We start from the raw sequence: 16,065 nt of genomic DNA on the forward strand, positions 1-16,065 counted from the left end.
AGCGAAGATATATCATGGCGTTTGACCACTAATCGATGTTCATTCAGGCGAAGATGAGTAAGGGACCTACTTTATCCTTTGTAGTGTTTTTTGCAATTAGAACAGTTTATATATTTATATTTGTCTACAAGATAATAAACAATAACCAATCAAGATCAAGGTCGACAGAACGGTATATCAGTCATATGTGGATGAATGGTGTTGTTCAGAAAGATAATGAAAGCTTAATGATTAGATCATCCAGTTCAGAAAATGCGATTCCACCAAAAGATGTTCTTTCTTTTTTTACATTTTACTTGATAAAAATTATTATACTTTTTTCTCATTATGTTTATCTATTTCATTTCGGCAGCCATTCATATGTCAACTTCGGAGTGTTTGGCTTGGGAAGCTTGCAAGTTTTTTAAAAATTGAACCAAACACTGATGAAGGTTGTTTATTACCTGCTGCAAAACAGTTCATTGAAATTGCCAACCTTTACAATACGGTAATTTTACTCCTCTAATCAGCGATTTAACTCTTCTATTTTGGTTTGATTATATACTTTACTGCCTCGTTCCAATAATTTTTCTTTTATGAAAAGCGACTAATTGTTCAACATTTGTTTTTAACATACATCCTGGTTACATTAAAACTGCTAGTTGTCAATCTGTTCAACTGATCAAACGCTGAATATGACAAAACCAAGAAACACTGTTGTTCTTATTTGCCAATTATGGATAAATGGATTTCTATTCCTGCTCCACCTATCCTGTATTTTGCGCTCAACTTAACTGTAATTAGTTACCCTTAGAGCTACTGGTGTAAAAAACAACATCAGACATGAGGAACGTATATTTATTGAGAAAAGTTACATAGTATTTACATAATACATATACATGGCTTTCAATCATCTGTTTGCATCTTTCGGTGTGTTCTTCAGACTGAACTGTTTTTTTTGTCTAGTCTACAAATGTTCTGCCAACGCCGTGCCACTTTCCGCTACTCTCTACTTACATCCTTCTTCACTATACTGGTACTATATACCAGATATCTGGAATGATCAGATCTATAGATATAAACTGTTTAGAAGCGACTTTGTATGATTACACATATAACATAGTTACTTAATAGTTATACAGTAAGAATATATATATATATATATATATATATATATATATAATAAAAACCCATAAATAGATCCTATCACTTACCATTCACTTATTCTTCGTCTGGATATGACACTTACACGTGCTACCCCTCGTAGAGAAGCATAGGCCACCCACTAGTATTCTCCATCGAACTCTGTCATAGTCTACCCTTTCCGTATCTGCTTCTAATTCTCTACGCAGTGTATTTTTGGCCTTAATATTTTCCTGTTCCCTTCAGGATCCTGAGTGTGTGGCGCATATATGTCTGGTGTGTGTTATCATATGCATGATAAATGTTCTGATTAGGAACCGATTGACAACCAAATCAAAACTGATAACTGGGATTGTTAAAGATGACTTCGTGTTATGACGACATCATAAAACAAATTACCTAACGTAGTAAAATACAATAATATAGATATCTTATGTTTTAATTTTGAATACATACTTATACATCCTATGGTCAGTCTCATACTCATATTTATATAGGAGTAGATATATGTGCTGATGCTTTTTGGAAGGCCTCAAACTTTGCATAGTCATTTATACATTTTAATTTTCTTATGAATCGAAAGTGCTATTCCTGCCCCGTGTATGTATGCTATGCTGTGAAAATTTGTAATTCATAATTCATACCATTCTTTTCTACATCATCATCAAACAGTTACATTTTTTATACACTGAATTGTAATTAATGTCATGTATGTTGATCAAATTCTATTGATCTAGTTGCAATATAGCCATCAATTTGAGGAACTCGACATCTTGTACACCTTATTTTGTTATTAGGTGGTTGAAAGTAGTCGACAAGATACCTTGAACCTAGGTTTCGTGTTAGTCGGCCCTCGTCAGCTAGGTGTAGTTGTAATCTTGGGGGGGGATGATGCTCTTTGGCGGGTTTGAGCCTAGATCACTCGGTTTCATGGTCTGAAACTTATTTGAATAAGGTATTCATGCAAAGACTGATTTCCTGTAGAACTGAGATATCTACATCTTCATATTTCTTCTTTGACTTAATGAACGAGTCATTTCAATCCACATAAGTTGTGTGCTTTAAGTAACTGTTCATAATCACTATCTATGTTTTCATTTTCGATTTCTCAATATTGTCTTTTTTATATAGATTGTTAGATTGTCAGCTTGTTTCCTATATAAGTTCCTTACGAAATTCACTAGTCTTTAACTCAATCCTTCTATCCATATTTTTGTTGTCAAATGATTACAGTCAACTTTTGTCTGTCTATCGATTAAGATTGTTCCGTCTATTTATCAAAAAAATGTTCATTTATTCCGCAGTCATTTACATTCACTGTTAATCTGCATAAGTGTCCGTGTGCATGTGTGTGTATCTGTCCATTTATCTATATCAGTACTGTCTGTATTGTGTATGTATACGTGTGAAAAAATCTCATATTATCTCTCAACTGTACTTTCGACGACAAGACAGCATTAAAGGTTTTAGTACCGCAGTCAAATTATCAAAAGAGAATATTTTAAATTCACTTAGTATTGTTTGTTTGAATCTTCCCATCGATGTGTTAGGACTGCAACTGATCAGTCTCTAATTGGCATATGTGCATACTGTGTGTATTGCCTCGATATAGCCTAAATTCACAAGCATGGTAAGCAAAGATGGATAGTGGCTAGCAGTGGAATCCAGTTTCGTCCTATTTGGGACTCGTCAGCTGGATGTGCCTGCATCTCAGAGTTGATGTTCACTCTGGGACAAACAATACTAAGTGAATTTAAACTTCACACCATTGCACGTTGCAAGTAGCTATCAGGACTCAGTGGCCGAGTGGATAACGCGATGTCGTTTGAAGCAAACGGTACTGGGTTCGAGTCCCAGAATGAACATCAACTCAGATTATTTTGTTTATTTGAACTCATAAGCATTGATACAAGAGGGCACCAAATATGTGCGCACAACACAATAAGATTGAGGTTTGGAAGAGATAGAGAATGAGTATTTATAATAAAAAGTAGGGCAACAATTAGTAAAAATTAGTATATGAGTGAAATTATAGCGATAATAATAATAGGAGAAACAGTTTAGTTTGGAGAAATATAACCAAAAGAATTCTTCCAGTTAGAGAAGGTACGTTCACTTTTTATGATGTAAGTAAAAGAAAGTTACAACAGGAACACCACTGGGTTCTATTCTGAGCCATGTCTGATGATATCTTAAGCCACTATCTCGCACCATCTCTAGAACCCTAACCGGGTAGTCTTAAAGGACCAACAAATCTTAGTCTTGTACAGCTTGCTTTCATACCATGACACCATACCATACACTAATCACATCCCCGCTTTTTCCAACCAGTTTCAGTATTTGCAAATATATACTTCCTCAACAATTTCTGAGGTATAACACTTCAAACAATCTAAAATCATATATCTGTTTCTTACATGTAACTTTGTATCAACCTAATCATCCCTGTAAATCAATATGGATTCTGTAATTAATTTTAGAATTTACCCTAAATTATATAAAATATCTGTTGGAAAACAAATTAATATTGAACAGATGTTTTTTAGTCACAATTAGTGATACATCAGTGGTGTACAGGTGAGTTATTTTCAGACCACACTGAGTTGGTATCAATTCAATGGTTCATCATATCTCATTACTTACTTACTTACTTACGCCTGTTACCCCTCGTCGAGGAGCATAGGCCGCTCACCAGCATTCTCCATCCAACTCTGTCCTGAGCCTTCCTTTCCACTTCTTTCCAGTTGCTATTCATCCTTTTCATATCTACTTCTATTTCCCGGCGTAATGTGTTCTTTGGCCTTCCTCTTTTCCGCTTCCCTTCACCATTCCAAGTTAGGGATTGCCTTGTAATGCATATTTGTGATTTCCTTAATGTATGTCCAATCCACTTCCAACGTCTTTTCCTAATTTCCTCTTCAGCTGGAACCTGCTGGTTTGTCCTCTCCCATAAAACGCTGTTGTTGATAGTATCCGGCCAATGGATGTTGAGTATTTTGCGTAGACAACTGTTTATAAATACTTGTACCTTCTTGACGATGGATGTAGTAGTTCTCCACGTTTCAGCTCCATACAGTAGGACTATCTTGACGTTCGTATTGAAGATACAAACGTCAACTCGCTAAAAAAAACGCTAACCAGTAAAATAATCATATCTCATACCTTTAATTAATTCACAGCTGATATCGACTTACTTTATAGTTTCTTTTAGTTATTGTTCTGTTACACTCTTGTATTCTTTCATTTTATACCATCTATGAACAAAGTGTCTAAATACATTTCAGGGTTCACCAAATGAAAATACTTTAATTCAAAGTATAAATCAACGACATAATGTTTTAAAAGCAGCTGTAGATTGTATCATACAAACCATGTGGTCAGTACATGAAGAACGTTTAAATGTAATAATAAAAAGTAAGTTATGTATTATATTACACTGTACTATATTTCATCACGATAAGGAGTGTTTATATTTATATCTATATCTATTGTTATTTATAATTAAACTCATTTACCAGATATAAATTTAGGTGATTAGCTTCAAGCCACATTGGGTAATAAGGATTAGTGATACTAGTCAGTTGATCATACTTGAAGTAATTGAGGTGGTAATGTTCGGACCTACGACTTAGTATCTGGAAATCAAATATTTCAACCATTGACCCACCACTTCACTGAATAGTTAAACTATCAAGATACATGTTGATTTATAAGTCAAAAATTGTACTCAGTCGACATTCATAATCAAAACAAAAATATATACTCTATTGATGTATTCTCTATTACCACACAGTCTTTTGTATTATGTTGATCTCTGTTATGTCTAAGGAACCGATCACCAGTAAGAATTCAGACTATAATTTTCCAATCCCATAAACAAAATAGAACGTTTAGCTGTTTTGTTTTAAGTGAAGCATTGAATCTTTATATCTTTGTTTTGGGTGTTGAAATTTTATATCCTGTTTACCTATTTTTTCGGTAAATACAATATGTATATGCCTATGTTTTATTTAGAATTGAAATTATGTTACATATATGTTTTATAGTGATACAACTAGGCATCGTCCTTAGTGGATGATTTATAAAATTTCATAACTGTTCAAGTCAATTGGATTACAAACGACTTATTAGTTTTCACAGATTGAGACCGCCTTAAGTTTCAGAGGATCTAAAACAGCATTTCATACACCTGGATCGGTAGCACTGGTAGCACATGTGAAAGAAGTCGAAGACGTGATGACTGATAGTAAGGATGAAAGAAGTAAATCGCGGTTCCAGTATTGCTTCATAAGGATAGTAGGTCTGTGTTATAGCTTGTGACCGAGTGGATGCCCTGTTAACGTATGACATGATAAAACCGCCAATCAGAGAGCAGCGAATTATCGATTGGAACAGTGATACGTGAAAACCGTACAAGCAGTCTAGAGTATGTATCGGTCCTGCTTTCTGCCTAACCCAACCAGTTAAGTCCAGAACACCAATAACAGCCTCTGTTGTATGAATCATTATATTTCAAACATAGTGTATATACTAACCAGACTGACCACATCTTACCAATAAAATAGAAAATAACATTTGTAAAAGATTTAGCCAAATGTGGCTGTGAATGTGAGAGGCAGCAATTAATAGACTGGGGATAACTCAAGAATGGTAAATCGTATAATCATAGTTCATAGGTCAAAATAAAGCTTATAACGAGGGGAACATGAATATCAATAGTTTAGGTATTTAGCAATTATACGATAAAGAATATATGCATAATATTAGTTCATAAATAGATCCCAAAGTTACCATTCATTATCCTTAACGGGGGGCATAACAGTCAGTCGACCGGTGTTGATGTTCGCAGTATGTTTTCCAATGAAAATCCGGTTGTGAATTTTTGCCCAGCTTTTTATCTTGTGATTTACCCACCAATCGAAATACGACTTATTCAATTTTAGCACTGTGCCAAACCAATGACTTCGACCGTTATTAGCAGTCTAGCGTCCTTATTGGTCCCTTGTCCGACTAGCCCTTCCAGTTGAGTCCAGAACACTGATTGCAGCTTCTGCTATGCGAATCATTTATTTCAAGCATATTTGGTTTATATACCAGACAAACAGACTGCATCACACCATAAAATAGGGAATAACATTTATACACAATAAAGCCAAAAAGTGACCGTGGACGTGGGAGACAGTAATTAATAAACTGAGTATAATTTAGGTACAGTAGTTCGTATAATGATAATCCATAGGTCAAAATGAAGCTTAAAATTAGATGAATATAAATGCACACAATCTAATTACTCAATAATCACAATTGATTGATCACTGCGTGTCAAGTCCTTCTTAGTGCTGATCGAATGCTATCGATCAAGTTGCAATGTGGCCACTTGTCTAGGTAGCTCGACACTACTCAAGATTACAGACACACCTTGCTGACGAGTGCCAAGTATCACGAAACCCGGGTCCAGGGTTTCCTATTGACCACCTCTAACCACCATCTTATATAATTACTCAATAGTTAAACAACAAGAATATATATAGAATAATATTCCATTAATAGGTCCTGGAAGTTACCCGTACTTTAGTCTTCACTAGAATATAACAGATCCAGTTTCTCTTTAATAGTATTCATCGATGGTACTGATATTACTTGTTCTAGTAGGGCGTTCCACTCGTCGACTGCTTGATGGTAAAAACGGAATTCAACTCTTCGTTTGTTCATTCTCAGCTTTTGAAACTCGTAGATGATTAATCCCAGCTAAAGCAAAGAGATTGAACATTATAACATCCAGATCGTTAGTTAAGTTATGGAGTAGTGATCTAAGATCACCTCTCATTCTATGATAAGCGGAAAAATGTTAGGAGTTTTATTTATTCGTTGTAGAAAAGATAGAGAAAAAGCTAGTTGCTAACTCGGTCCTCACACGTTGAACATACTCAAGCTGTTTGAAAACAGTATTCTTAGTTAGATTTCATGTGAGGTATAAAATGGTAAACATATCTTTGCCAATATATTTCTTCATGAGCCCTAAGTAGGACGACTCATCAAATGTCTTACTAAAATCTATGAATATTGCATCGACAAACAGGCCTCTATTTTTGGGCTAAAGTCCATTCTTCTCCTGCAATTGATGGATTTGTTAAGCACGAATCTCACGAAGTTTCTGTTGCTGTGGAGTCAGCATATATGATTCGTCATGACTAAACTTACCCTGAATTATTTTTTCCAGTACCCCAAATACTATGCTAGATTAACACTTCGGTAGTTGTACACAGTCTCTCTCTTTTCATACTTAAATTTAGGGCTAATGATAACATTTTTCCAATCCCTTTGTGAGTTGGGTTTGGAAAACCGACATATTAAACAAGGGTGTGAGTGGTGCTAAAATAACGTCAGTGAGGGAAGACAACAATTTTGAGTGTAACCCATCAGAACCCAGTGACTTACTGAGTCGCAAGCGCTGGTACTATATTTGATAAAATTTCATTTTTAGTCTCATCTGATTCTCATGCTTCTGTAGCAAAGGGATTCCATCATTTTATTTAATCATCTAAATATACGAAAACATTTGAGTAGTTGCAGCTATCATATAAATGGTACGAAACCTAGCGATAGCCGTTTTAGATGTATTCCTGATATTATACTTCTCTAATTCAAAGGGTTCATGAACCTTTGTTAAGAATAGGTTACAAGGATATTTCCTACTCAATAACTTTTGGATTTTCAAACAGTTCTTACATGGAGGTAATTATGGAATCAACAAATTCGTGACATTTTCGAATGTGAATATTAAATCAATGCTTCTGAAACCTTGTTATCAGAGAAATCTGGAGTTTTTCTCCCCATCTCTGAGTTGGTTGTCATAAAGATGGGATGTTATTATGAATATGGTTATCTCGAGTATTTTTGGAGTTATTAACCACATTGTTACTACATGGTTGCCCATATCACAGAGAGATACCTCTTAAGGTATTTCAAAAAAGAAACTGTGTTTGAGTTGGTCTTAACGACTTAGAAGAGTGATCAAAGATTCCAAGAGACAAATACCTGAGACCGGTCATACAGCCTTTTTGTGAATAGTTTTTGATTTGTTCACTCTGTACTTTTCAGACCATACCATAGGCTACAGAAATCCTTAAGGAAAGGTTAAAATTTGCCTATAATTCTTTCCCCTTTGTAGTAAGGTTGCATCATTTCGGATGTTGGTTGTTTGTCTGAAACATTTCACATCTTCCATACCACTGTACAGTCTTCAGTAATTCTCTTACATACCTCAAGTTGTTGCTTCAACTCTAATCATTCTGTCTAGACCTAAAGGAATAAGTTTTCCAACCTATATAACTCAATTGGCTCACTACAATATGCAAACCCGATCACCATATCAGTATAGCAGATACGATCAGACTGAAAAATCATTTACCAATCCTAATCTTGATACTCATCAATATTTAACCCCCTTTTAAAAACTCGCAAAAAATATGCTATTTTGATTAGCCTATAATCGATTTATAGATCCCCAAGTCCAATTGTTCTGTTTCAATCGATTTGTTCAATAGTACAATCATTTATAAAGAAATCTGTAATCATCGATCTAAGTTGAAATGGCGTAATGAGAAATTATTTTCCATGCAAAATTTTTATTGATTTGATTTTCTTCAATTTTGTTAATCCATTTTGTAAATGGGATTTTTTTTAAAAAAAAATATGTATCAACAGATTGCTACAACATGAATTCTGATGATTGGAATTATTGAATGAAGATAAGATATCTAGTGTAGTTTGTTTATTTTCTATCAATCTATAGTTCTGGGGGTGATTTTTATTGCTTTCAAAATTCTAACTTTACCTAACCTTAATGCATTTAGTATTATTTGTTTGAATCTTCCCATCGATGTGTTAGGACTGCAACTGGTCAGTCTCTTATTGGCATATGTGCATACTGTGCGTATTGCCACGATATAGCCTAAATTCACAAGCATGGTAAGCAAAGATAGATAGTGGCTAGCAGTCGAATCCAGGACGCATGTTTCGTCCTATTCGGGACTTGTCAGCTGGATGTACCTGCATCTCAGAGTTGATGTTCACTCTGGAACTCAAACCCGGTACCTTTCGCTTCAAACGCCATCGCGTTATCCTGCTGACGAGTCCCAAATAGGACGAAACGCGCGTCAAACTGGATTCTACTGCTAGCCATTATCCATCTTTGCTTACCATGCTTGCGAACCTAGGCTATATCGTGGTAATACGCACAGTATGCACGTATGCCAATTAGAGACTGACCAGTTGCAGTCCTAACACATCGATGGGAAGATTCAAACAAACAATACTAAATGATGTTTTTGGTTATTTTGTGTGTAAAATAAATCGATTCCCCCTCTCCACTTTCCATTTTTACTTAGTTTGATCATTTCAATAGACGATATCTTTTATCCTTCATGTTTTAGTAGTTAGGTTGCTTTCATCACAGTGAATAGTTTCTAAATCTTTTTTTTCTATATTTACCGACATTAGTCGAACTTTTTCGCTGTTTTTTATTCTTTATTTGTGCATATTCTCAATTCTAGATTAGTTGTTTAGATCATAGGCAGTAGTGATATAGTGTCTGGGTGAATAAAACAGACTACTTCATGTTTTGCAAATGCAAACCTTACTATGCGTTTATCAATCTGTTTAGTTATTTAGTTAGTTGTTGTATCTTGGTAAAAACGAGTACGCATTCGAGTTTTCGGTTTACTTACATTAAATTCTATTCAAGAACTATTGAGAATTTCTCTAATACGAACGAGAATGGTTGTTAACTCGAATAAACCGGATATTTTACTTAAAAGAGCACTTCAACTTTAATAATTCACACATAAATATGAAATGGAGAAGACAGGAATTTCAGTAAAGTTTTATATGACGAACAGAAATCGCAAATTGGGAAAATCTACCATGTTCGTATAACACAATTCAATGTTTGAGATAACAAGCTACAGACGATAACCATCAGTCAGGTAACAGCCATGGTCATTACGGACATGTGAATTAGAACAGTATCATCAAATCTATCTTGTAAAGTAAGAACTAACATATACTAGCAAAAGGATTAGATAGTCTTTACTAACCTTAGCAACAATTAGTTGTCATACAATTAACCACTATCGAAGCTGGATTAATCTTGACATCATTTTTTATGAACATTTTGCTAAACAATATGCTATATGTAATAAACCAAGTACATCAATAATTTACAGGACACGTGGATATACACAACAAACAAATGTACCACGTGATATCTAATGTAAAGGTTTATTTCATGTTTTCTAAAATTTGTTTTGGTGATCATTAATTTGGTTTATTAATTAGGTTAGATTGAAAGTTTCATTACTGTGTGTTTTCATCAATGACATTGACTTACATTCTCTCTCTCTACCAACATTAGCCGAAATGTGAGCCGTTTCGTCCTATTGTGGGACTCCTCAGCAGTGCGCCTTCACGATCCAGGACCTATATATATATATATATATATAACTTTTAGGCTTTATTGAATACTTTTCATACAATGAACTGACGATCAAAATACTCGTATAACATTACCTGAATCAACCTTTGTCATTTAAAGCTAATTGCGCTGTTTTGATGGGCAACTTTTAGTAAAGAGAACGATTGTCGAAGTGATGTTTATTAGATTACAGTTCGCATTAGGAACCGATAATTTCATTGGTAGTCTAGATGTGTGGTATCCAGTGGTTATATTTGCTTAAGGATCTTTAAATTATTTTATCTAGTTCATCTTGTAATGACTAAGTGGTACACTTGTTTACCGGAGTTATTTAAAAAATTTTCATTCTTGTCCAATTAGAAGTGTTTGGAAATTCGATTTTTCTCGCAAGGGTAGTTTATGGTAATGTTTCCTAATTTTGGGTATACTTTACTTACACTGTTAAAAGTGCCAATGTTAATAATATCAAGTGTCTATAAGTCGACCCATTATGTACATGTGTACACTACTGAGGAGTTCGAAGCTAGGATCAAGTGACTGTATGCTAATGTCTACAAATTCTTCAACTGGTTTTCCGTAATGAAAACTATCATCTTAGATAACAATTTAGTATATTTCATCCGTTTCTTCTCAACTGGTTGTAATTTATACTAGTAAATGAATGAAATTTCAACTTCACTTTTTGGTGTAATTGACTTCTCTGAATAGAAGTCAGTCCAACTTGGAAATAAGTGAAACATCATTTATTTAATAGAATAAATGAGTGGATTCAAAGCTAATTTTGGGAGCCCGATTAAAATTGATAAAAGTTATTTTTGGGAATTGTCGAAGAAAACAACCATTTTATAGTTGAAATCATGAGTCATTTGAAGCTAGACTACCATGGAAAACCTGGAAGCACTGGACAGTCGTTTCGTCCCATTGTGGGAATCCTCAGCAGTGCGCATCCACGATCCCGCCTCAAGAGGTTCGAACCCAGGACCTATCAGTTAGACATTGACACCGTTGGATGCTGACTCAGTGGTCTAGAGGTTAAGCACTCTCGCGCGAGACCAATATTTGCCGTGTTCGAATCTCGCGAGGCGGGATCGTGGATGCGCACTGCTGAGGATTCCCACAATGGGACGAAACGGCCGTCCAGTGCTTCCACGTTTTCCACGGTGGTCTTTCTTCAATTGACTTATGATTTCAACTATATGATTACTAAAATCTCCACAAAGAACTCCTGAAAACAATCATTATTATCTATAAGAAGCTACTTAAATCAATACAGTAAACCTACGAGTAATCAATTAGAGCTTAATAATAATTTCTAGTATTACATATTCCTACTTACAAGTAGTATATTTCATATTGTCTATTTTATTTTTGCATTATAGATCAATCTATTCCATCCAGATCTTCTTCACATTCAATAAATACATCAAAACATCAAATATATTCTAATTTACAATTAATTAAAGTGAAAGAATTATTAAAACTTTTACGTTATCTTATATTTCAATGTCATTTATTATGTCCAATAGATTTATTACAAGGAATATGGGATTCATTATTAAAGCCAACATTTCAATCCAATTCAATCATAAATAATCATCATATTTTAAACAAATTTCATAATCAGATTATCTTATCCAATGATTGTGATTTATGCTTTAAATGGTTTATATTGTTTCTTAATCATTCCATTTGGTTAATCTATCGTGATTTTATATGGGATAATTATTCTAACATAAATCCAAAATTAATGACCAATGCTGGTGTAGAGTTAGTTTTCGTTTTTTATTTTTTCATGATTACTTATATTCATGAATTATTTGGTTAAGATTATTCGTAAAAAAAGAAACTTTCAATTTACTTGTTCAGTGTGGAGTGTCCGCTCTCCCTCTCGAAATGCTCTCACATGGTCACGGGTATATATCTTCTGCCAGGGAAGTCCTATTCACTGCCTTCTCGTGGCGGGTATGTTGTTCACGAAAGTGAGAGGACGAAAAGAGAATGTCCGGCGCTTTAATCGGGCCGTTGGATACGGTGAATCCACATAGGGGAGTTGGAAAACCCTGATTCCATACCAATGGTGCACATGGGCTCCAGTATCCTGAGGGAATAAATGGCATATGAATCAATCGTTGGTCACCGACTACCATGGGAATGCATCTCCTTATGATGCTCCATTATCTTGTGGATTAGACGTTTAGGTCAAAGGCTGCTGGTGTGGCCCTCAAGGAAACCACCTGTTTCGGTCTGGGCACCCTGGAAGTATCACACCCTTCGTACAAATAACTACACTTATTTATTTAAATAAATAAATAAGTCGTGAAACAATTTTAAAATGCTTATTAAAATAATGAAAATAGTGTTTAGTAATTACATCCTTGGTGAATATAATACCTCTTATATGCAGTACTCATTCACTAAATGAACGAAAAAAATGCCGGAAAGAACTTGATATCGTAGATATATTTATTTTGTTTAAACGTAAAAATTGATACAAGGATGCACCAAATATATATGCGCTACACTTCGTCATTCGATTTGTGTGTGGGCTGGAATACTACCCGGGTGTCCAAACGTAAACAGATGTTTTTTCGGGGGGTGGGAACTCCTCCTGAGGCTTCAACCCAAAGGTCTACTCCTAAAGCCAGTGGAGCAATGTTAGAAGATGCAGTCTCATGGTAGCCGGTGACTAACAATAGGTCAGTGCACTATTTGTTCCATCAGGATCCTGGAGCCCATATGCATGATTGGTTTGGAATCACGGTTTTCCGATCCTCATTGTAAAAAGCACAACTTCCTTTTCGACTCAGGTGACAAGATTCCACTTCTCTTTTCGTTCTAGTTTGACATAAAACCAAGTACTACATTGTTGGGGACGTTAGATCTCCAGAACTCATTTGGGAAAGGTACTAATTTTGTAATTTTATTCTCAAAAATTTGGATTTTATGTTTTTGCACCAAGCGACGCTTAGTTGACCTACAGCTTACATTTTCCACTCAAAATTCCTTTACAGGTTGACGGATATTTTAGTAAGGTATTTTGTGGCTCTCCCAAAGGCGTTTCTATCACTGTATAAATAAGCTTGATTTGTTTGCTTAGTGACCTCGTATTTTGTGGGCGCTTGTAGAATACATTCTCTACGCCTCATCAAGACTTTTTGATCTAGTCAGCAGGACCGGGGACAATGGATTAGAATTAGCCTATCGTGTCACTGTATCATTGACTTTCGTTCCATTTGCCGAGTAAGGTGAACTTGTAGTAGCATCAAGCATATCATACATAAACATGCATTTATGTTAAACAAGAATCTCTTGATGTATTTTTCCTCATATTGAACTGTTATCAATGACTTCACATCAGTAACATTTTCAAATTTCCATATATTATAAACACATCTACTGTATCAATTTGTAGGTATCAACGCCAAGGATAAACTTGATAATTTCAAATAAATTAAGTATTAGGTAGAAAATTAATAATCAATATATTTTTTTGGTGATATCTCAATGAGTAGAAAAATTGTTGTTCTGACATTTGGTGACTTAATGTTAACCACTTCTTCAGAGTAAATCAATAAACGAATTCGGTTATCATTGGGATGTAACAAAAAATTATTTATTATTAGTTCTACTATCGTTTTCACTATCATCAGTATTGATATAAAACTCGTTTAGTTTTGTTTTATAAGTATAGGATTTGTGATATATGTTTCTGTTTCTTTTTCCATATAATTGTTGCTTAAAAAGTGTCTTTTTTTTCATGAGGTTAACGCCACTCCAACTGTGAATACCAAATGTTCGAGTTACTAAATTTTTCATTATGTATTTGTTAAGTCCTTGGTCTGTCTAGCCAATAATATACAGGGGAGAACTTGTCTCGATTTAGATTAAGGCCTTGGTGCGATATGGTAACTAGTTTTACCTTGAGGCTACAAATACATCAGTCTGAATTGAGACTGTCTTCGGTAGAGAGACGAAAACTACTCTATCACCTGATTAGTTGGCAAGCAATAGAACTAAAAAGGAGACAATCAACAATCTTATAGATAACCATGATTTTCTGGTTTCATCAACCCTGTTATTATCTACACATTTCTTGGTTATTCAGGATTTCAGTTGTCTCATCGGTTACTTTTACGTGTACATATCTGATTGATATTTGTTCATATCCAACTGTCAGGTTTGTCTTTTTCAAAAGTATAGGCTGGTGTTATTGACAAGTCCCAGCTAGCATAAAGCCTTCTAGGTCACGTTGATTATCACTACGATTAATTCTATTAGAATACAATATTGGATAGAAAGAAAATACATATAGACAAAACAAAACTTACATTCGATATGGACGATCTAGCTGTTATCACTTTACTATTCATTCGTATGCCAAATTGATTGTTAGTTGTACTGTTAGAATATGACTCTGATACAAAACGCCATTGAATTGGAATTTTATTTCCTAAAATATTATTATCAGTTCCATTTGAATGTGAATCAGTAGTGAATGATTCATCTTGCTTATTATTATTGACTGGATATAACTTGGGTACACTTATTAGATTTCCTTCATCGTCAAAAACTAATTTTCCAGATCCATTTATTCGTTTGTTTTGTAACTAGATAGAATTTTAAAAAATGTCACAATCAAATCTCAAAACAAATTTTCACTCAATTTGTTGAACTACTATTAAATTAATAAGTAGTTTCATGCAATTAGTTCCCTTTATGAATTTAAATAAAGATAGAACAAATATTGATGCAGAATAATATGAATTCATTATATTTCGTGGTTTCTCATCAGCTGCTTACAACCAAATATGCATTAGAGTTTTAGCATTAGGGTAATAAATAGGATGGAACGGCTGGCATAAGTGAATGTAAAGGATTGGAATAACAAATGATCATCAATGATAACTATATATATATGTGCAAGGAAAGGTCAGAGGTTATTAGGTATTAGGATAAAGGGTGGCGTAATAGTTGAGTGGAGTTCACAGACAGATAAAATCAAAATGTGATTATGTTAGAGGTAGTTGAAAACAATTAGGGTGGGTTACGTAATAATTGAATAAGATTTGGATAGTTCATATAATTAGGAGAGACAAATGAGCGGAAATGTGTGAGAGAAAGGGTGGTTTAAGAATTGGGTATAAAAAACAACTGAATATTAACCAAAATTGAACTAATAAAAAACTGAAACAAAAAACAAAACAAAAATGGGTTACCAAGCTAGTAATAAGTTTATCACTGTCTCTTTTTGGCGGTTTAATCTTAAAATTGTGAAACTGCACTGAACTAAAATATCCAAGTTAGTTTTTCTAACATGTAACCTGATGTAACGTATAGAAAATTTACTGGTACTACGAGACAGAACAAGTGGCGTTTTGTAAGATATCTGTTATTCAATATGAAATCAAATACAATCATCAAATCGGCGAAACTAAGTGTTCACATTTCAATCCAGGTAGAAAAAAAGT

The 16,065-nt window shown here is 34.3% G+C and overlaps 1 protein-coding gene across 1 annotated transcript in view; it reads left to right on the forward strand.

The window, feature by feature from the left end:
• Window positions 1-16,065, forward strand: part of Smp_131570 (ubiquitin-specific peptidase 9X (C19 family)) — a gene marked incomplete at both ends in the record, with an annotated part of 85,956 nt that overhangs the window by 9,607 nt on the left and 60,284 nt on the right. The window contains 3 exons of the mRNA XM_018790266.1: window positions 353-487; window positions 4,407-4,536; window positions 11,977-12,364. Of these exons, the coding sequence (XP_018655626.1) occupies window positions 353-487; window positions 4,407-4,536; window positions 11,977-12,364 (653 nt within the window). The remainder of the gene's footprint in view (window positions 1-352; window positions 488-4,406; window positions 4,537-11,976; window positions 12,365-16,065) is intronic.

This window comes from Schistosoma mansoni, chromosome W (genome assembly GCF_000237925.1).
Source record: "Schistosoma mansoni strain Puerto Rico chromosome W, complete genome".
In the NCBI taxonomy this organism is placed as follows: Eukaryota; Metazoa; Platyhelminthes; class Trematoda; order Strigeidida; family Schistosomatidae; genus Schistosoma; species Schistosoma mansoni.